The following is a 23932-nucleotide window of genomic DNA, read 5'->3' as shown; positions in this document are numbered from 1 at the left end:
ATGTCTGGTGGGCCTTGGGGTACTTCTTTTGCTGATCAGTTTTGTTTTGTTTTTTCTTTAAAAATTCTACTAGAAAATGTATAAGGATATATTTAGTAAATAATCTGCATGTGCACACACACACACACACACACACACACACACACACACACACACACACACACACACACACACACACACACACACACCTGCTGACTCTTATTAGCCAAAGGCAGCTCAGCCAGCCATCCAGACACATAGATCTTTGTCAACTTAGCAGGGGGGTTATGAAAATTATTCTGCAGTGTTCGTTTCTCTGCAGGTCAACATCACAGGTTGGCTGAAGCTAAAGGCGAGAAAAGGTAAAAATCATTCTCAGGTCTGGGTGAACTGAACAAGGGAGAGAAAAAAAGAAGAAGAACAAGAAAGTACTAGTAAATAGCTGGGAGAGTGGAACAGAGGCAGGGAGAGAATTGGAGAAGGATAAAGACAAAATAAGACAGAGATTGGACACAGAGAGGAGAAGGGAGCAGAGAGGACAGACAAGACCAGAGGAAGTGACAGAGGTGTGGGGAGAATACGGTAAAGATGGGCAGATGTTAAAGGGAGACAAACAACAAAGCATGGCGTCTCTGAGACTGAACAACAAAACAGCGGAGTGGTGGAAAAAAACAGAACGAGATGGGAGAGGGGTGGAGGAGGAAGAAACGAGTGGGCTTTCATCAGTCTGTCTGTGCGTGCGTCCTGGCACGTGTTCATATGAAAAAAACAGACATCTCCTCCTGCTACCACACAGGGGAGGTAGATATAATGTCTAACTTTTGAGTATGGGTAGCAGACACCTCCCAGACACAGGCTCCAAACTCTGAGGCTGCTGTGATCAGCCAAAAGGAGACGGCAGGGGATGCTGTGGGTGGAACTCAGGAAGCCCTGGGAGACATGGGGAACATCTAGACTGCAGTTGCATTGTCTGCTGGGGCTACACAAACACACGGGGTCCAAATGGTACGTGCAGAATGATTGTGTGTAATGCACATGGTTGTACCTCAAAAGGAACCTTTCAACACTACATGGTCAGATCTATATGGACAACTCATCATCACACCCATTAGGTATCAATGCAGATGCCGTTCCAAAAACAACATGCTGCCGTAACACCTACACTTCTGTTTTCAGACTTCCCCACCAGACTGCAGAACGTGACTTCTAGGATTGGCTTCTAGGATTTGACTCTGAACATATCTCCATTTTATACCAAAGAAAGCTGGTAAAGTCACAGTTCTGTGCAGGCTAGTTTAGTTCTCCATGGTTAACTAGGTAAACTATTCCCTTAGGGTCCCAATTTTCTCTTTCGACATGTCAAATGTTCTAGAAGTTCTTGCCATAAAGACAAAAAATAAATATGGCTGCATCAAAGGAATATTTTCACCCATGTGCTTTTCCTTATTGCCTATCATATTGACGCTGTTACAATGACAGTGTAACAGTGTTACCCTCCTCTAAGCTTTATAAGGTCTGCAAAAGAACAAAACCTCTGGACCAAAATGTTAGAATTCAGCCAGCTCCAAATGCTCCTTTTTTCTATTCTTTGATCAGTATGATGTCATAATGTGGGGCTATCCGTATCAGGGTCATCTCATGGAAAGGAAAAAAAAAAGCTCTGTGAGCACAGGGAACATAATTTCTCTTGGTTGCAGGAGGCAGCGGATCAAGAGAAAGTTGCCTTAAAGTTGAAACGGCTTGTTTCTGACAGCAGATGAGTTGCCAACCATGTCACAAAACATCACCACACTGCATGTTTAATGTGACAGACTGCGTCTCAGACTGGAATCAAACCAGCAAACTTACTTGCCAAGCAAAAGTGTTAACCACTACAGTATGAAGGTCCCTACATGTTCTACTTGGTCAAAGTAATACCTGAAATTGCTAAAGTAACTTTGAGGAACACAAGATGCAAAAATGTGCAAATATCAGGATTTGTTTTTCCTCTGTGTCCATTCAATATGTGAATTTTTGGTTGGAGGAAAAAAAACAAACAACAGAAGACAATGCCGCTTTTTTGTTGTTAACGTATGTTATCACATACTTTAGTCCACAATCACTGGGATTTCTTAAACTTTTTCCAGTTCTCACACTCTTTACTTATCTACAATCAAAATTTCAACTGAAATGAATTAAGAAATCTTCCTACTTGAAACCAGGTGGAAAACTAAACAGAAAAAAAATGATTTCAAACACTGATAAGTAATCATTGTGAGAACCTATTTCACACCTCACCAAGAGAACCACATACTTTAAAAAGAAAGAGAAACAAAACCTGAGTAGACCTGCTAGAATGTGAATTAAAACAAGGACCATCTTCAAAAGACAAACAGCCTCCTCCTCTCATGTGTAATTACACCCCGTCTGTTTGTAATAACTCAGTTTAATCTGCACCGTCCCCCCCACACGTCCGCCTGCAAATCATAACTGGTTTCCATTTTGGAAAAAGATGGCTTCTCAACACCAGCATATGCTTGCGTGGCATTTTATTCTGCTATGACTCACTGTCATACTGGCTGTCTCTCTGCTGAGATGGACTGTCTCTCTCACTCTCTATTTTTGTTTCTCCTCTCTCTCTCATTATGTCTGTCTCTTCTTTCCGTCACCCTCCTCTTACACTCCTCAAGCCTGTATTTACCCATGTGTTCCTGTCCTCTTTTAATCCGTCTATGCTTTTCTTTTCATCACTTATCGCTCTCCTCCTCTTCTGTCTCTTTCAGCCTCCTCTCTGTATCCCACCTCTTCCCAGTCTATTCTCTCTCTCTATCTATATATACACTTTTGTCATCATTTCTGCCTCCCTCTCTCGTATCCCACCTCCTCTATGTGTCCTACCTTCCCTCCCACTTTTTCCTCCTTTCCCACTCCCTCCGACTCACAGATGAAGGGGTGTAAACATGTCTTCCACATGCGGTCTCATTGTGCCAAGCCAACAGAGCAAAACAACCACGCTTAAGTTGCTCAATAGGCTTCACCAGATGACTAGCGCCTCCTCCCTCCTTTGCTCCTATTTCTTTTCTTCACCCCCCCTTGGATTGAGATGCTTAACAACCATGAAGCAATGCCTAGCAGGCAGGATTAGGCAGGAGCGATAGACGGAAAAGAGGAAGGAAGAGAGAGTTAGAGACCAGAAAGAAAGATAAAGTCGGTGAAAGTGAGACAGGAATAACGAGAAGTGAGAGACAGAGGGAAGTGAAGGGGGTGGGAGGGGGATATGAGGTGAAAAAAAAAAAAAGCAAGATTAATGAAAGTTTCGGGTGGAAAAAAAAAGTCGTATCAAAAAAAAGTTTTTTTCCACCCTCACTGGAACACTTGCCCATGACCGCAGGGTGAACTTCGGTGCGGTGCTGAGCAACAGCTGCCGACAACAGAGGAAACTACAAAAAAAGAAAAGATGCTGCAGAAGAAGTAGAGGCAGGGAGGCTGGCGTAGCGCATTGTAGGGAGAGTGCAGCGTAGACCCATTCTCTAGCTAATGGTGGTGGTGGTTTGGAGATGGGCACGATGTTTTAGTCTTGTTGTGGGGGGAATTTGGGTATAAATAGACCCAAGGCTACAGGGGTAGGGGTGAGATGGGGAAGGTGGGGAGAACGAAGCGATTCAAACAGAGGGGAAGATAGTTATGTGTGGAGAGCAGCTCGTGTCTTGCTAAAAGGAAATAAAACAGCAGTCCTCTGGGCAAAAGACCAAGCCAAGATGCTGCAGCGTTATAGTGCAGCCATACCTCAGTGGCTCGCAGCTTCACTTTACTCACATCGGAGAAGGAACGGCAAGAAGTTAAAGGCTCACTTCATCACACACCGAGCGTTTCTTCTTCAGTCATGTGTTTATACACCACTCTGTTTTTAATCATCTATTAATCTCTGGCTCTCTTTCACAGCATGTCTGTGACCTGTCTTCCTCCCCTCACCCCCAACCAGTCACGGCACATGGCCACCCGTACCTGAGCCTTGTTCCGTCTGAGGTTTCTTCCTGTTGAAACTGAGTTTTTCCTTCCCACAGTCGCCAAAGTGCTTGCTCCTAGGGGGTCATATGATTGTTCGGTTTTTCTCTGTATCCATTATTGTAGGATCTACTGTACAATATAAAGCGCCTTGAGGCGACTGTTGTTGTGATTTGGCGCTATATAAATAAAACTGAATTGAATTATAGAGGGTGGTATGATTATTGGGGTTTCTCTGCATTACTGTGGGGTCTTGTTGTTGTGATTTGGTATTATATAAATAAAAATGATTTACGAAAAGTCTCAGAGATGGACACTTTCAAAACTGGACATATTTTGGGTTGGAGGAAGACAGCCGATTCCATTTTGGATATGGGTTTTAACGTCCGTATAAGCTAACAAATATACGGTGTAGAACACATTCACATTTTTAGCTCACACGGTCATCTTTGTTGTTAAAATAAAGATTCCCTGCAGGACACCATACGGACAAGAGTCATACTATCAGTCTCAATCGTGATGCATCCCGTTTGTGACAGCAGGACCTGTGATCATGACTGGAAAGTTTGTCTTTGTAGTTTAACAGGACCAACAACATAGCCACAAACTCACTGTCAGTGAAAGCAGACGATCATTCAATTTAACTGAACCTCTTGAACCATTGTGGAGACCTCATGGTTCAATAGATGTCAGCCAGACTCATGCAGTTAGTGATTATACATTTCTGTCTGCGGTGATAAGGAACAATAGCTTACTGACAAACTGGAAATCTCTATCCATATTTGACAAGCAAATATGGACCCAAATACAGGTAAGAAGTGTACAGAATCACTGCGATCTCTGGTAATGTAATGGTATAGAGTGCAACAGAACATTGTGCATTGTGTGATTCATCACACATTAGTAAAACTTAGACAACTAACTTTAACTTGATTCAATCCACAGGTTCTATGCTGGACTCGGCAGCTTACGTGCGTACGTTGGTGGGGTAGGTTGTAAACTATTTGCCCCTCCATGAGCTAAAGTGCTCCCAATGGCATCCTGCCTGGCAGCTCCACCACCAGAGTGTGTTTTTGTGGACAGTTTAATAAGAAACACATTGTAAAGTGCACAGTTGAATATACAAGTGCAGACCATTTACCATTTTAATATTAAGACAGCATTCTTTCTAAATCCAAATAGTTTGAATCTAACTGCCTCCTTGTGTGTGTTTTCATGTGTGGCTCTACTGATGAGAGAATGGATTGATTCAGCTGAGGTCAGGCATACCAAATGGAATAAAGTGCTCCTCTCGTGTGCTTTATGAAATAAAATTCACTTTCTAGAGTCAATACAGAACACAGCAGAGCAATACAGACTCGGCAACCCCCCCGCCCCCACCCCATCTCTTTTTCTTCTTCTTCCCTCTTTTCACTTCTGTCTTGCGTTCTCCTTTCTTTCCTCCCACCCACACCACCCTCTTTTCTCTCTCTCTTCTTTCTCTGTGCTGAAGCACCACTTGGGGAGTTCAGCTCAAGGCGAATATTGGAAAATGAAAAGAAGCTCCTGACTCGTCGAGGTAAAACTCTTTTGGGCGACACAAAGACTGAGTGTAACCAAAGATACCAACAACTTAGCAACTCCCACTCACAAGACACACTTTTATATCTTTGTGTAACCTTTCAGCACTGCTTATGGTAGTGGCTTTCCCTGGGTGGGGGGCAAAAGTCAGATGGAGGTTGCTATGACGTTCTGCATCGCCCAAGTCTTTGGACAGCTTTGAGGTTTCCAAGTACAGTCTTGTTTCTTTTTAGAATCTGCAGTATACTCCAGATAAAAACTGGGAGAAAATAATCTATCGCCGAATGGAGATGCAGTATGACTCTATGTATGACAAAGAAAACTGCTGAGAGGGCATGCCTGCCTAAGGACTAACACGCATATAGACACACTCTTTACTCCAGCACAGACATTCAACCACACTAGAAGACATTTTCTCTAGCAACAGTCCAATGCTCACATATTAATGGGGGGGATACAGTCCCACCCACCAGCTCACACACACATACAGATGCAATTCATCATGGGAAGCAAGTTTCTTATGAAGAACCATAAACTCTTCCCATTAGGATTCTTATCTTGTGAAAATATAATAGCTGTAAATGAGCAGCCTGAGGTGCTCAAACTGGTCGGGGACTACGGGTTTATGGAAAGAATCGTTATTACAGCTACAAAAGCACCGAGTCTTCCCACCAGTTTAAGACATTAGAAGGTGTAGCTTTGAAGGATCTCGTTTAAAAGACAAAAGAAACGAGTCTCGTGATGATGGGGAGAATTCTTGCCAGGTACCCTTTATGAATCCTTGCCCGGTGCAGACCTTGGTGTAGGTGATCAGCCAGGTTAATCTGGCAGACAGATGGGGTGGGCTGTAGGGAAAGCAGGGGCCATGTACTGCGATAGTGCTGGGACGGCGCTGGGCTGGGCCAAGCCGGATGCTGTGACTATGACCTATATTAATAATTCACACACACAGGATTTCCATGCTGCACAGAGCAGGATCCCTAATCATCGTTAGAACGGCTAGCCAGGAGACACGTTAGCTTCCAGTTATATGCCAAGAATGAAAAAGAGAGAAAGTGTGCCACGTGTCTAAATTAAACCTATAACCTCCACCTACAGGGAATTCAAAGGAATAGATTTGTGTGGTCAGTGTGCAAAATTCAAAACGTGAACACAAATGGCCCCTTAAAATCCGAGTGTAATACTTTCAGTTGGTCTACATGATATATTTATCTTCTTGGCTGATCTATTATTTCCATGACAACCGGTTTCAGCATGAACACCAACTAGTTATTTTCACATCAGTTTAAGTTTGATAGGAGCATCTTTACAAATCAGCACTGGAGATAATGCTCACAAATGCCTGTTCTGTCAGTGGAAGGGCTTTGATATTAATAGGTAAGGTGTGGGCACTCGTGGAGCTGTGTGTTCCAGCACAGAGGTCTATTCAACACCTGGTCTGCATAGCGTGTTCCTCTGTATTTTTCTTGCTCTTCCCTATCTGTCATTAATAAAAATTTAAAAAAAAAAAAAAACCACACAACACAAGTCTTTCTTAAAGCTCAAACAGGAATTTGTAGGGGACTATTTTCAAGGCAAATTCATCTACATTTGGAGTCCCAGCGTGCATTTCATGCAGCGCGAGTGTATGCAGGAATAAATGATCTGCCCCTTTCCTCGAGGAAAACCAAAATACATCCTATACGTCTACATAAGCTTGCAGGCTAGACTGCAAATGGAAACAGATGATGCTGCTAAGAAAACTTAGTTATCAAGACAATGGCAGTCGAAAACACTTTGCATGACAAGAATCAGATACATCTGGGACCTCCAGCAAGCCTGCATGGAGGGAGGGGAGGAAATGATGAAGAGAGAGAGGGAGAGAAACTGAGAAATGCTGTGTTATGGCTGGGGGTTGGGAGTCAGAGAGGTATGGCAGGCCAGACTAGACACTCTCCATCTCCCTCTGACCCCCTGTCTGAGTCTGTGGCTGTGTTACCCAGTGAGCAAGTGTCCCCCCCTCTCCCCAGCCACACAATAGAACAGGCCCTGTTCCTGATTGGGGTCAGCTGGTGGCTGCCGAGGGGGAGAAGCAGAGGAGGAGGAGGCGGGGGTGCTAGGTATCAGACACCGCTGTCTGACTTGTGTGTCTGGACTGAAAGAAAAGGGACCAAAAATCAGACAGCCCTCTGAATCGCTAATGAAGAGCAGAGGAGCACAGAAGCAGTGAGGGAGGAGAGGAGGACGCAGAAAAGGATCTGGGCAACCAGAGGCTTCTTTTTCTGTCTCCCACACACATCCTGTACCACTTAACTCCCGGCTGGGAGGTTAAACTGGGTTAAAATGTTAAAAAATAAAAAATGAAGTGAAACACCCCACAGATATCACTTGCGCAAAAGAGATTCTTGAGCTGTAAGAAAGTACAGCTGTGTGATCTGTGGATCTATCATGGACCATCAAGTTAATACCAACTACTAACATACATACAGAAAAAGGAACAGTCACATTTACGTAACTACAGAGATTTTTCTATCCCTTTCTTTCTTCTCCATTTCATCTTTTGTTTCCCAGTCTTCCATAATCTTTAGAATTTCCTGTGATAAGGTCAGATCCATGGGCCTTATTAGGGCACAGCCAGTGGCCCAGCTGGCACAGGCTGTGGATTTACCCCCAGGCAGATCAGTGGGATACGTTACAGACAGCGAAGCTGAGGGCGAACAAGAGTGTTTGAGAGTACGCCCAAGACTTCTCTGAACACGCTGGTCACGAATATGTCTCAATAACAGGAATCTGTAGTTACTGGCACATACTAGCAACAGTGTCAACAAAAACCAAAAACCACCCACCCCCCCAACACAAACACAAAAAAAACAACAACATGTGATTTAGAGGCTTATTAAAAGAAATAATGGGTCATTTAAAAATGAGATCATAAAACAACATCGACCATCACAGGGATAATGGTCAACATGGGTGCACACAGAACTCTAACTGCACTAACTGCCTCTCTGTTCCTCCAAGAACCTTATAAAAATAATACAATCTTTTAAAATAAGATAATAATGGATTAACTGAAAAACAGTCAGGACACCTCCTGGCGTTCTTCACATTGTGGCTAAACAGAGGTATATGTTGCACTGAGCCGAACCCCGGTGGTGCTAAACAACATGCTGCAACACTCGCCAATTACTACATATGACAACTGTTGTATTCAGGCAATTAAAAGCAAAAAAAAAAGACCTATTTATGGTCACAGAAGGAGCCCCTTCACTCACACAATCAGTGTCTTGCTGCGGTAGAAAATGTCAACTTTTGGGTGTGTGAGAACACAGGCGTGTTAGATGTCCCTCTAAAACCAAAATATACCTATAGTACTGAAATCTATATGGATGTCAAATTCCCTGCCAAAACAATGTGAATGCTGACACCTGACAGGAAGTGTCAGACTTTTTAAAGTAGGAGTGAAGGACAGAAGACCCTCTGGAACCGTCGGCGGCCTCCCATCTGAGCTGTGTCTACCTACCATTCAGCCATTAAAACGACAGTTTTAAGAAAACTGACAGTAAGGTGAATGTCTAAGTACAAACAAGGAGCTCATTTTTTGACAAATGTTTTTCCATGGGACTTTTCTGATGTTTGTTTGTGGACAGCTTGGTATTCTTACCTGTATTTGTCTGATTATCATGTATTGCTAACATCAGGTTAGAAAGGCCGAAAGTCATCAGCACTGCACAGAGTTTAACTTGTTAACTGTGCAAAAATCACAGCTCAATTTTTTTTTAGGATAAATGGCAACAAATGCAACAGGTGAGACGTCAAGAACTCTTTGAATAACAGAATGATTCAACGTTAGCAAGTTTTTAGGAAGCTTAATAACTCTGTTTTAGACATATCATTATGAAAAATGGATGTCTGACTTTGTGACTCAGATCCATCCTTGAGACACCCTCAACCAGGCAGGAGCACCAACCAGCACATAAAGCTAATGTAAGCAGCCGTGTTGACACACAAACTTTGGACACCTAAGAGAATCGATGTGGGTATAATTATTTGCCATATTTATATTTATCACCATTTAACCAGCCTTCAGACAGCTCTTTCTGACAATATTGCAGTATAATCCACCAGACTTCACTGACGAAAGCAGTCATTTCAATTCGACTGCTGCCTCAGTTTGGTTTAGTCCCTGACCTCAGAGCAAAGAGAGTTTGAATTACTACATGGATGTAAACCATACTCTGTATTTTTCTTCTGTACAGCAAAAGCTTTAAACAACTTTTTCCCCCTACGTATGTAGGAGTGCTCCTTGACACATGTAGAAAATATACAAAATGCTGCTTTATGCATCATCTTCTTCATCACAGATTAAAGTTCCAAATACATTAGCTAAACTTCAAAGAGCATGATGCAAAACACCACGTTGTACAGCTGTCAGCCCTTTTATTTTTATAATAGCTGAAACAGCATATATCCTGTCGAGGTCTTCCCTTCTGTTACAGACTATTTGAATATCAGGGAGTTATGAAAAAGCTAGGTTTTCTTTGTGATCATAAAAATGGTCGACCATGCATATCTGTCTTGCAGAAGAACTTTGTAAATGTTGTCTGAAGCACTAAAGTTCCCATAGTAAGTGTAGAGGCCTCGACGACCCCCCCCACACACACACACACACTGGTGCCACCCCTGTGGAAACTTCAGCATGTAAGCCTCTCAGAATCCAAGGAAAACCCTGCAAACCACTTGAAGAGACATGTCATTACTCCACTGTCTGGGTGTTCCTGCTCACATAAACAAACGGATTACCCAAAATCTGACAAACAGCGGGTGGCACAGCATTTCAGTTGATGTTTTTTTTCCTTTCTTTTTTTTTTTTAAATTTCAAGGCGGTAATCGCCACTTTGTTTCAAGTAAGGAGAGGAGACGAGATGTGCAGTCAGACATGGTTTCACAAAGGCTAATAGACATGCCAACCATCTCGTTTGTCTCGATGCTGGGAAAACAGACCTGCAGCATGAGGGGGAAAAGGGGGCTACTGTCTGCCAGTGTGTGTCTGGAGTGCAGCGTCTTGTTTGACTGTAATAGGTCCCCGTTCGTGCCCGTAGACCTGGAGTCATAAGACACGCAGCAGACAGCAGGGCTGATTCATTCACCGAGCTCTTTAGCATCTCAGACAGTCGAACTGTGTGTAAATAGATGCTGACAGAGACAGCAGACTACTAACCGACCCCACCCCCACCACCACACACACTTGATGGATGGTCTGTCTTCAAACACACTACGACTACTAATCTGCCCTAGTCCCAAGGGCATTTTGGGAACTAGGGGAGGAGGTCTGGAGTGTGTGTATACGTGTGTTGGGGGTGCAGAAACTAGACACAAAGGGCGTCCCAGCAGCCAGCAACTAACTTGTGAAAGGAGCAGCGAAGGTGCTGCTGGGACGAGTGGAAGGAGGAAGTCGAGGATTGACCTTTTCAGCAGCTTTGGGCTGGGGAGGTTGCCTCCTGAACTTGACCTGTTCAGCTGAAGAAAGACAAGCTGCAGCTCCAGGGCTGCATTTTCCAGTGTCTGGAGCGTCAAGGGTTGTCAGTTTGATTCCAAAACCATGGGGTTACAGAGTCGGGAGATAAGAATGATGTTGAGCGTGGTCAAGCTGATTTAAGGCCGAAAACTGCAGAAAACAAACCAAAAAAAGCAAAGAAAGAAAGAAAAAGAAAAAAAAAGCGTAACAAATCATACCCCTGCTGTGCTAACATGACATATTAAATATTTTATAACATGGACTCTAACAAGAGGCTCTGTGACATGGAGACCGAGACACTCAACCCAAACAAACAAGAGCTGTCACACGTCAGCGACAAAGCTACTTTCCATACCGCTGTAGCGCACTGCAAACAATCAAACTTGCTTTAAAAAAAAAAAAGAAAAAAAATTGCTGTTCGTAATATTCATGCCATGTTTGTAAAACAGTGTGCTAGGATCAGCGGTCCCCAACCCCCGGGCCTCGGACCGGTACCGGTCTGTGAGTTCGTTTGGTACCGGGCCGCGAGAGTTGAGGCTCAGGTGTGAAATGTCTGGTTTTCAGGGTTTTTATCGGTTTTCAGCGTTATTTTGTTATCGTTTTTATCAGTTAACTCGGTTTTCCTGGGTCTTTTCACGTGTGTTATGAATAAATCTTCTTTTTTTCGGTACCGGTACTAGTTTTATTTTGTTGTATTTATCCGCACACCTTAAAGGCCGGTCCGTGAAAATATTGTCGGGCATAAACCGGTCCGTGGCGCAAAAAAGGTTGGGGACCGCTGTGCTAGGAAACCAATGAATGCTAACAACCTGAAAGGGGACTTACTTCTAAAAAACAACGAGCTAAAAGTGAGTAAAAAACAAAACCCAGTTCTAACTCCAACACTAGGTGAGTGACCTGGTGGCAGTTAAGAGACTTCAACAGAGTGTTGAAAAAAACAAAAACAATATTAGAGTCATCTCTATTAGTTTATACTCTGCTAATATATTATCCTGATTACTATTCTAAGTCTAATTCAAGTCCAATTCAAATTCAGTGAAAGATGCACATTATAGCCAGTTATCACAAAAGACAAAGAGCTGCAAATCCTTTTACGTGAGATGCTGCAAAAAAAAAATAGCTTCCTGCAGATTTATATTATATGACATATAAATATATAAATTTTGACTAATGCTCAAGCAATTGGTCAAACCTACATCAAACGTCTTTACATTTTCACAGCGGCTTTGCCCGAAGGTGAGCTAATGTTACTCTCGGGTCTGCTGGTGTGTCTGGAGATCAGCTCTGTGGTGTAAAAACTGGGTCTGGGGACCCCTCGTCACCAGCTCTGTACCAAAAGACAAGGAGCTCTTTCTTAACGCCTGCAAGTTGAGCACTGCTGTTCTACTGCTACACCCCTCAGCTCAGGAGAGGTGGCAGACTAAATAAGTCCCCATTGAGAGACACTTACCAAGTGCAGAAATTCCCTGTGAAATTAATTACAAGAGCAGTGATCGCAAAATAAATCTGTTTGTGGGGGGGTCGTTTTTTTTTAAATGCTGTTGTTTGGTTGTCCTCGCCACTCCCCTCCCCAAGGTCCCTGACTTTCTATGTTAGAATTCATTAATAACACGCCTAAAAAAAACTAAAAAAAAAAAAAAACTAAACTAATTCCAAATCAAAAACACCTCTACAAACAAACCCCCCCAAAAAACAAAAAAAACCCTAACCCCAAACACACAACAAAGAGCTTAGTGAGAGATTGGATTGGCTGTCTGGCTGCAGACTGCAGGGTAAATATTGGCTGAGCCTGAGAGTGCCTGTCTGTGTGCGTGTCTGTGTGTATACATCTGTAAATGTGTGCGTGCGTGTGCCCATGTGTACATTTTTGCGTGTGCGTTTGAGGGAGAGTCAACAAGTAGCCGTGTGCGTGTTTGGCCTGAGGTAGTTGACAGATGACCCCGCTGCCACCTACACACCAACACCACTCACACACAGGATTACAGATCAGGCCATTTACATCCGTCTGGCTGGCTTGCCCCCGCTGCAGGCTAACTGTTACATACACACAGCGCAGACGGTCACTTAAGTCTCCGATACAGGGACCAGGACATTCCCCAGAGACAGATGTGTGTTTGTGCGTGCTTCTTAAGAACCAGGAGGATGATTCTAGGAATATTCTACACAAGAGTTTGTATTTTGCATTTTGAGTTTTATTTTCGACACATTTGGTCGCAATATAGTTACTGTGTACTGTATAAACCAGGCTAAAGGATCGATAATTGCGACGCAATTGCTTTTTCAGTCCAAACATAAGAAAGACGGTTAGGTACAGGCTCACAATCATCTATTGGTCCCCGGCATCTCCTCAACCAATGACATCACTAAGGTTTGGAAAAACAAGGAAGCTACAACTGGTCTGTTATTGTGGCGTCTGCCATGTTACTCGGTCAACTCATTATCATGCTTGCGTCTGACTCTTACCTAATTGAATGATGCCTAGGGGTGCAACAATACTCGTATCAATACTGAACCGTTCGATACAGTGCTTTTGGTTCGGTACGCATATGTATCGAACAATACAAAATGTTTTATTTATTTTATCAACTTTTCTTCTGACGATGCTGTCTGTGTTGAGCGCTCAGTGGATCTGCGTTCGATTGATCCACCTAGGCTGCACTGTCGAGTGCAGATCCACTGAGCGCAGCGCAAGCTAGCAAGACAGAAGCTAAGCTCGTTGCAACATGGCAACTGCCTCAACGCTACCCGAAATTGAACCTCCCCCACCCTCATTCAGATCTGGCGTTTGGAACTGTCTTGGTTTTCATGTGAAGTATGACCCTGATGGTAAGCGCGTCATGGACAAAAGTAAAACAGTATGTCGGATGTGCCACGCAATGCTCAATTGGTGGGAACTAGTGCGTTAGCGCAGTGAGCTTGTTAATGTGTTGACGCCGTCCAGCCCCACGCACGGGGCAATCTGCGGTAACTCGTTAACGGAGATTTGCCGCGTTACGGCGTTAATGTCATTTTAACGAGATTTACGCTGACAGAACTAGTGGGAACACAACGAATATGACTGCACATTTACGCCGACATCATCCTAGTGCAAAGACAAGTGGAAGCAGACAAAAACAACAAGCACGCATGCTACAAACTTTACCCGAGTCATTAGCACATGATTCTCCTTATGGGGACCTGATATGTTTAATATGCTGCTGAGAATATAGCCCAGAAGAAGCGTATAGAATAGCTTTTATTTTGGAAAGAGACATTTCTCTGTAATAAACTCTCTTTTCCAAAGATGAGGGATTTCTCGAGCAGATAGATTTTTATTTTTTTTTATTATTTTGTTGTTTCAGCAACATTACATTTAAAAACTGTACTTTTGAGTTAAAATATATATTTAATTTTAAAGAATGACAAATTAAAAAGGCATGAACATTTTTTTGTATCGAAAAAATATCGAAAGTATTGAACCGAACCGAACCGTGAATTTTGTGTATCGTTGCACCCCTAATGATGCCATTATGCAGCAGCTGATCTGCAGCCTTGTCCCAAAATACAATCTTACTTTTCTAATCAGTTTTCCTGATTTAACCATTTTCAATCCAGATTACAGAACCAACCACTGCATTACTATTGAGACATTTCCCAAGGTTTTGTAGAAACAGGGTTTGCACTAGGTTCAAGTAGAATGATCTAAGGCAGCTGACATATAGTATTTCCCCTGATAATAGCAGTAAGAGACAATATCTGATTAAATGACTTAAGAGTGTAATATGTTTGCCGAACACATGTTTGCAGTGTGACCCTGCAGGGACGACACCTTCAAAAGAAAAGGTGAGCCACTATCCAGTTAAAGCTTTTATCTCTCAGCCTCTTTAGCCGGGCAGCTAACTGTAGGTTAAAGCTAAAGGATGCGCAATGACTGGTGCTGCTGTGTGAAAACAGAACTTTAAAATACCATGCCTACTATACGAGATAAATGCACCACACAATGAATCCAAGCACAGCAACAGCTAGGAGACTAACACTTGTTAAGAGGTCTCTGCCTTTCAAATCCTACATGTGAATCCCAGTGTAGGCTGAGGTTCGGTTCCTGGCCATGACACACTGTCTGCGCTGTGATCCCTCTATGTTCCAAGTCCCTTTCAATTTTCCTCCTCGTCTGAATGAAAGAGGAAACACACCAGTGAGACGCCTGCTCCGCTTTATAAAAAAGGGGAGAGAGAGGGAAAAAAAAAAAGAAAAAGAGGCAGACTGTAGCTCTTTTCTGCAGCCAGAGAAATCATCAAAGCATGAGCTGCATTATTCAGCCTTGCCGAGTCTGCATGACAACACAGCCGACAAACAAGAGCTCTTTTCAAACCAGACGGCCACTACAGTAGAACACAGCTATTTCAAACCACTTGTGAATGGAGCTCCCTCCGACTAGTGAGACATTAAGACGAGGAGAAATGCACTGAAAATACCAGGCCAGCATTTATTCAAAGTTGTGTGAACCCACAATGCAGTTTGTTTGCTAGTTTAATACTTTGCAAGTGTCAATCAGAGCAACCATTCCACTTTTTCCCTCCTCTTGCTGCACTGCTCAGTCTGAGACAGTCCTCCTGGATTATCTAATTAGGCTCCGTGCTGTACCAGTCGATCTGTGCGTGCACCACTTCATGCCTGACTATGTGCTTTTCCTGGCTAGCAGTACCATGATGCCACAGAAAAACGAATGGAGGAACACCAGTCCGTCTGCCAGATAAGCGCACAGGCGCGCACACACACACTTACTTCTTGGTTGCAATGTGGCGTCAGCACAACCACACTCTGCTGCCAAATCTGAATCTAATATCCTGTGTTCACCTCATGTTGCCCGGCCCTGGCCTCGACCCCAGTGGAAATTACACATCAGTGTAACTCTGTCTGTCCTTCTGTCCGTACGTCTGTAGCTTGTCTGCGTGTCTGTCTGTCAATATATCTGCCTGTCTGGCTCTCCCGCATCTCTGTTTATATCTCTGTCGGTACTTGCCTGGCTGCCTGGTTGTGAATCTACCCGCCTTGTCTGCTATGTGCCCGTCTCCTGTTTATTTGTCTTCCTCTGTCTGTCTGTAGACCTGTCACACTGCATGGATACACTCACTGTGCGTCTGGCTGTCCTCTGGTGTCTCTACATGTCTGCCTGCTGTGCTTTTTTTTTTTCCTGAATGCTCAGTCATAAAGAGGAACATCTGCAGTGGATCTAGCAGGCAGCAGCATTAGAGCAGAGCTGATAATGATAGTTTCTCTTTGGGCCGCTCAGAAGGCAGACAGACATAACATACCATTCAAGCGTTTCCTGTCTGTGCTGACAGGCAAACTATTTAACCCTCTGTGGTGAGCTCCGAGAGCATTTGCACAGCCAGGCAGCCCTATAGGGTCATACAGTGCCACTGTAAAACAAACTTCAAGTGAGAAAAAAATACTACTTCTGGAAAACGCAGATGATTATTAAAAGCTTTTTTAGTACTAAGCTGAAAGTACACACATATTGATATTTCTTAATAAGCTAACTGTTGAGTATTACAGTGTACCCGATTAATAGTAATGGGCACCTAAGAGCTTAAACGTACGCCAACGCCTGACATAAGCACTAAAAAGTCCACACGGTGTGGTAGAGACACACTTTAAGTCAAATACAGACAATAAAAGGAGGTTATAAATACCACTAAGTGCTATGAGGTCACCATAAACTTTCTGCTGGACAGCGCAGACATGCTGAAAGTCCATACAGAAGAATTATCGGTTTCCTCTAAGGTATTTAGAGCGGCCCACAGCGAGTTAATAGCAGAACTGTTTAACCGTGTTGGATGAACACTAAGTCTGATTTGTTGTGCTTCTGTTGCCACACTGGAGAGTGCACATAAAACGGATTAGGCACTAAAGTCTGTCGGTAGGTTTTTAAGGTCAGGAGAACTCGTAAGAGGAGCAGCTAATGTTACTCACATATCTCCATTCCCTGTGGCTGGGAAGCGGTGCAGTTGCAGGAGCAGGTGACATTGGAGTTGCCGGGGCCGCCAGGAGCCGTTAGGTTTTGCATGGGGCTGGGCAGACCGGGACACCGCTCCGGGGAGAGAGCCGCCGCCGCCGCCGCCGCCGCCAGCGTCGGGGCCCCCCGACGGGAAAACAACGAAAAACTTCCAGGCAGCAGCAGCAGCAGCAGAGTCTGCCGCTACAAGTAACTCCCGACAGTTTCGCTTTAATTATCCCACGGCTTTTCTCACGCCATAATTCTCTCGGAGCGGCTCGGTGAGAGAATCACTGGGAGAGCTGGGGACGAGCCATTGCCTGTGGCTAATGCATTGTACGGCTTTTTCCGTTCCTTCCTCCGTCGCTGAGAGCAGCTGTCTTTACCCTACTACAGCTCGGCAGACACGGCGTCCTCAAGCCACGCCCGTAAACTGACAGAATGCCGCAGCGGCCTATCAGAGAGCTTCGGGGGAGGGACAGCGACGGGGTGGTGGGGGGTAGGGGAGGGAGGAGGCGCTGCCTTCAGGAGCGCTAAGAAATATCACTACCCTGACTTTAGCCAGCTAGGGAAAAAAAGCAACAAAATAAACGTAGTCCCACACCCTGTATGTAAAATTGACACTAAATCCAACAAATCTTCTAATTAATGACCATCAAATGCATTCACATTCCCACATTTTAATATGACAATGAATTGTAAGAGGAGCACTTGAAGGCAGCAATGGGCAGAGGATGGGACAGCGGCTGTACTTTATGGTAGTGTGCACGCGTGTCTGGGTTGCAGGGGGCAGGCCGCACATTGGTGAGACTGAAAGGGGTGGCTGACCTGACTTAGAAATCTAGCAGACGGGTCGTGGTTGACAATGGCTGTAAGAGAAAGGAGTTGGGGGGAGAGAGGAGGGCTGGACCTGGTAGGTCTGGTGTGTTATTTGGGGAGGGTGGGGGAAGCGCTTCGAGTTTCACTCCCTTGTTATGGCCGGCCACAGCCAATATAGTCGGCTCTTTAAAGGGGCTAACCTTGAGGTGACCCCCCCAAGCTAGTCTTGTGGTTTAGGGCCACATGTGCAGCAGAGAGGCAAACCCCCGCCCCCAGCACATCCCTGCTTAATCTAACCAACAGTGCAGCCATTTCATCCAACACACAAACACAAACTCACACATACAGGATCTATAAATAAACCGAGCTGCTCAAATCTGAGAGGGGCTCTGAATGCCACTCTAGTCCAGGAGGTTCCCAAGCTAAGGTTCAGGGACCAAGCAAGGTCATCATAGAGCTTGCAAGTTTTTGACTTTATTTGTGCAGAGGATAAAACAAGTAGTAGGTTAATAGTCTCTTAGCTGGTCATATTAGATTCCTGAATTTGCAGGTGAATCTAAAGATACTATAAAGGATACTCTAATATACTATAAAGGATATAAAGTATACTTTATTTTGAACACATCATTGAGGCTGTGCAAGAGAATTCACATTGGATTTTTTAAAATTATTTATTATTAAAAGATCTGCTCTACAAGGAAACACATTTGTGTATTCTGCTATATTTTGCTATAAGTGTTGTAGGAACTCTTGATCTAGTAGTCCTGAAGTCACTTTTCCCCCCCATCCTATTGCTGTTTGGAACCATAAGCTGTGTATTAAAGATTTCTGGGCTTCCCACATTGGTCACTGCCATGTCAGAGTGCCATGTCAGTAAGATTAGCAAACTTGGTTAGCAAGCTGCATCTATAAATCATGTGCCTGTAAAGCACAGACACATATTTAGTTGAGGTGATGCTTTATCCATTCCAAAACCAGTTTTCATGTATGTTTCTCTTGATTTAACGTCCAATTATGCCTAAATTTCAGTTGTGTAGCTGTTGATTTGAGGTGAAGTGGAAGAATGTTTCTACTACTTCTACCAGTATCACTGACAGCAAAAACGCCACTGAGTATGATGGTGCCACTACCATGTTTGACAGTTGGTACAGTGTTTTTAAGTTTGAAAGCCTCACCTATAATCCTCCAAACATAAAACATACATCTATTCAATGTGAACAAATAGCTCTTTGTTTTGTCTTTCCATAATACTTTTCTCTAGAAGGTATTAGGCTTGTTTATTTGGACTATGCGTATAAGCCAGGTCTGTGCCAGGAAACCATCCAGTGGTCAAATATCCAGCCAGAATTATGCCAGAAGTTTGTTGATGGCAAACCAAAAGCATCTGGTCAAGATGCAAGTTGCTGTTTAACCAAATATTAGTGGTGTTTTGAATCTGAATTTATTTTGGATTTTCTCCAATTTACACAAACTTGTGCACCCAATACTTGTTCTTTAAAGTCATTAAATATGTATGCTTTACAATCATTCCTCTCCAGAAACACCTAAAATTACCATGACCTCATGCCCATTATGAACATGTGTAAATGTCTGACAATCAAGTAACTGCAATAAAATAAGAGAACTTCAATCAGCAAAACTGAGTTTTGGTTGGCTTGTACCGCAGAGCATGCTATTTATTTTTATTATTGGTCAGATAATTCCAAAAGGTACCAACAGCACAAAAACAACCAGGTGGTCTAATTCAGTGACTTGAATTAGTGTAGTTGAAACCGAGCAAACAGCTTCCAGCTACCAATGCTTTTGTTGGCATACCTGTCCATCAGAATGGCAACACTGGTCTCCACACCATCCCAGTAGAAAGTCATTTTGATGGATGACTTTGGGCATTTTATCACAAAAGTCTATGGGGACTGACTCACTTTTGGATACAGCCTCAAGTGGATGTTAAAGGAACTGCAATTTTTACTACTTGGACATTAGCTTCATTTTCAGTCCTCAAAGTTGCCATTTATGTGGGGGAAAAAATAAATATAGCAGATGGACGTGTGACCTGTTCTAGTATAAATGGAACCTCATCAGTCTGTGCACATGGAAAGCACGAACTGGCAACAAGTAATTATATGAAAGACCTGAGATGATGATTGGAGTAATGAGCGGGCCAGGCTTACAGCCTTTTACCAACTGCATGGCCTCATGATGGTCCACGGACCATTTTACAGGACGAATGAAGCTCTTCCAGGTGGCATTCCAAGAAAATAGAGCAAAGAGGGAATAATATAGGAATGGCTCTTCTGATCACAGGCCTGCTCTCTTGCACACCACTTCTGCAGCAAATCATAGAAATGCCATGGGAGAAAATCGCATCACATATCGTGTGTGCTGGGAGTGAAAAATGAGAAATGCCTGCTCAGAGGGGGTGCGGTTTGACCGTTTTCACTCTGAAGACATCAGTAACCGAAGGCAATAAAACGAAATGGACCTCTGTGAAGGAAAATAAGTAAATGGGGAAAGCAAAGACCTCCGACAGATGTTCTGCATTAAGTGCCGCATCACTAGCCAAGTTCTATATCCAATCATGCAAAAATATTTTCCTTGACAGCGGCTTCTACACTCCTCTACGAGTGGACTGACACCTTTGGAAGAGAACAGACTGCGTGACCCTGAAACAATTTACAAACGCCTGGCAGCTGTCATAATTGTGTTGAAGCAACAAATTGAGGCAACAAATTGAGGCACTGCTGTGTTGTCAGATAAAGCAACGATATCGATGCAATAAAGACCATTTTTTACAATTTGTTTTTATGTCTTGATCTGAGGTCACAGCCATGCACACACATCCCAGACAAGCTCTCATCCACAGACAGACACACATCGATTCACCCGCATCCATCCACCACCACAACCACAAAAATGCAAGCGCACACATGCACAGTCTGTCTGGAGCGTCAATTTAGTCCCCTGGGGAGCACGCAGGGTGACACCACTAACAGGCCAGACCAGACCAGACAGCCAGCAGACAGATAAATACTAGGCACGGCTGAATACCAAATGCACTCGTGTCTACCAGCCCCCCACTCCACCCCCACCCGCCTATAGTCTGCACACACACACAGGCGCTCTCTCTGTGGGTCTCTCGGGAAACGTCTGTCTCATCGTGTATTTGAGGAATCCTAACTTTAGGTTGATAGGTTTATCATGCTCGGCACGTGCACGTGGATCTATTTTTGGAACTTTGGGAGTGCGGGCTTTCCTGCTCGCACATGCTTACTCAGGAGTTCACTGCAGTGTTAGTGTTACTGTTGCTGCTGTTTTGTGAATCGAAGTGCCACGCGTTAACGTGACGGCCCTTTAAAGATCTGACAATGCACACTTTTTAATGCAGCATGGACAGGAGAGGAAACACCACCACCGTGTGTCTGCACAAAACCCACACTTCGGATGGCAACAGGTCCATCTTTAGCCACGGGATGCCCGTCTTGTGCATATGTATGTTTGGATACACGGACCATTTCCCACCTGTCACTTCCCCGTGACTTTCCAGATAAAAAGACAGCTGACAGATGACAGTAAGACAGTAGCAGTAACAGTATAAAAGATGCCACGGATGACTCAGAGTTTACATGAGCTGTTTGTGAGGAGACCATGAGTGCATCAGTGATGCGGTCGGGCCAGTAGTGGGGAAAAAGCAGCACAGCAAAGGCCTCAGTTGAGGGTAGCCCCATCCCAACAAGGGCAACTTCTCCATCCCAGCCAGTGTGGTGCTGAGCTGCAAGCTACTTTATAGCGCCATCTTGTGGCTCATCTCAGAAAGAGGCCTGTTTCCATCCAGCATCCCAAACACGGAGTGGAAAAAGTTGCTTTCCTTCCCTGGTGTCTGCTTCAGTCCTTCTCGTGTCTTCTCTCTGTCGCTCCATTACTTGTGAAATCAAAGCTGTCTCCCAGGCAAAGGTTTAAGCTTTGAATCAATTATGCCTCGTCTTCATCAGATGGCACGAGGGAGCAGAGAGGAGGACACAGAAAAAATAAAAGAATCCAGTTCTATGGCTCATTTTTTTAAAGACAGATTAAAGTTCTCATAGTGAGCTGTTTAAAGGGCAAATCACAGTTATATTTTACACTAAATACAGTATTTTTTCCTGTATGAGAAGGACTTTTTATGCAGAAAACTATGCCGACACCTCTGAATTTGCACTCATTTTGTGTTTTGAATCAACTCTTTTATTTCTGGTTAAATTATAATCAAAAATCACAGTAAAAACAGGTATATAAAACGTAATATTTTATAGAACAGTGTGCTGCGTACAACAAGTGGGACATGATTTTCTGCTGAAAACACAGCAAACAGGTAGTTGCTTCTATATGACTGCTTAAAGCAGGGGTGGGCAATTCCAGGCCTCGAGGGCGGGTGTCCTGCAGGTTTTAGATCTCACAGGACATGTTGAGGAGCTAATTTAGCCATTTAAATCAGCTGTGTTGGTTCAAGGACACATCTAAAACCTGCAGGGACACCGGCCCTCGAGGCCTGGAGTTGCCCACCCCTGGCTTAAAGTATCCCTTCAGGATATTCAGGACCCTTTAAATCTCTAAAGTATACTCCAACAGAGCAGAAATAATTCATTTATTGATTTGTTGACTAACATAATTAAGGGATTTTTAAGCGAAAGTAATCAACACTCAACTTCTTAAATGTTATGATTTACATTTTCAGTGAATTTACTTTAATCACTGACTGACAAAGAAAGACGTTTGAAGATGTGAACTAATCAGGTAATTGGGCTAATTAGGAATCTTTTGCTCCTTTAAGGTCAATAAAGGAAAGGCCATATACAAGGAAGCTCACTTCTGTATTCATGCTCATGTAATGATAATCTATGATGTATTATGCATAATATTACAGTCACACAAGGCTATTTTTCTGCTGAAAAAGGTTTACTTTTTGTATTTTTTTTTGTATGTTCCTGATTACGCTTGTGTACCTTTACCTATTTTCATCAGGTAAATTTGTATGTTAAATGGTAAATGGCCTGCATTTGTATAGCGCTTTACTCAGTCCCTAAGGACCCCAAAGCGCTTTAAACTACATTCAGTCATTCACCCATTCACACACACATTCACACACTGGCAATGGCAAGCTACGTTGTAGCCACAGCTGCCCTGGGGCGCACTGACAGAGGCGCGAGGCATGTTTATTAAAAGATCTCCAAACTATCTCCAAAACTGCCAGCACACCAAAACTGACCTGTCTGTCCATATGTGATCACCTCTTGGTTTGTTTTCAGCATGATTCTTTAAAGGACCGGGGCATAAAAGCACTAATGCATCTTTTATCATCTTGTCAGTTATCTGAATCACTGGGTAAAATTACAGGTGTGAAAGTAGTAGTAGTTTCCATCCAAATGTAACATAAATACTAACATTTAGGTAGAAAATGCCAACTAATGCACTACTGTCATATACATACAAGGTTTGTTTGTTGGCGGTCATATGACAGAGCCAAAACTTTTTTAGTCAGGGCCCTTATAGTCAAAAGAAGATTTCCATTTACAGTGATTTACTGTGAGCCCCCAGAGCAGCAGCAGGGCCCCAGTGCAGCACAGAGCAGGTGCCAGCACATGTAGAGGTTCAAAGGGTTTCATGGGCATAAAAACATCACATGTGTTTATGTGTGTGGAAAAGTTTAAGGGTGGAATTAAAAGAATGTCCAATCATAACTCAGTTTAAAAACCAATAAAAGGAGATCATTTTCACAAGGTGCAAGACTTAGAGGGATGTTAATCATAGGAGGTATTCGTTAGTGAAAAAATGTAGTTTGTTGTTTTGCAATGTGTACTATCTAAGTGTGTGTAGCCTTGGATACAGTTATAAATATATACAGTCTCATTATATCTCAGTGAACACTGATTTGTTGCAAGTGTAAACTTTATCCGTTTCCTTTTCGAGCAAGTAAATTGTGTGCTATACAGAGTTATCCATGGCAACTTTCTTTATTTTCTAATACTTTTTTTTGTTTACAATTATTTTTTTTGCATGTTCAAAATAAAACAGCCAATCAAATCAAAACAGTCAGAAAAGGCATAAAAGGAGATTTTGAGGTAGAGGTGGGTTTCAAAGCA

At 43.4% G+C, this 23932-nt stretch overlaps 1 protein-coding gene across 3 annotated transcripts in view; it reads right to left on the bottom strand.

The window, feature by feature from the left end:
* Nucleotides 1–23932, bottom strand: part of ldlrad4b (low density lipoprotein receptor class A domain containing 4b) — a 261157-nt gene that overhangs the window by 23406 nt on the left and 213819 nt on the right. The window contains exon 1 of one of the 3 annotated variants that reach the window (XM_005930189.3): nucleotides 16976–22244. The exons of 1 other annotated variant lie outside the window; for it this stretch is intronic. In XM_005930189.3, the coding sequence (XP_005930251.1) occupies nucleotides 16976–17069 (94 nt within the window). In that variant the 5' untranslated portion in view covers nucleotides 17070–22244. Of the gene's footprint in view, nucleotides 1–1217; nucleotides 1223–16975; nucleotides 22245–23932 lie in introns of those variants that run through there. One more of the 3 variants, XM_005930190.1, reaches the window with a different exon arrangement.

The sequence above is a fragment of the Haplochromis burtoni genome, unplaced genomic scaffold, assembly GCF_018398535.1.
Source record: "Haplochromis burtoni strain Fernald_Lab_line unplaced genomic scaffold, NCSU_Asbu1 Contig_130, whole genome shotgun sequence".
Classification (NCBI taxonomy): domain Eukaryota; kingdom Metazoa; phylum Chordata; class Actinopteri; order Cichliformes; family Cichlidae; genus Haplochromis; species Haplochromis burtoni.
This window is presented reverse-complemented; position numbering and strand designations above follow the sequence as displayed.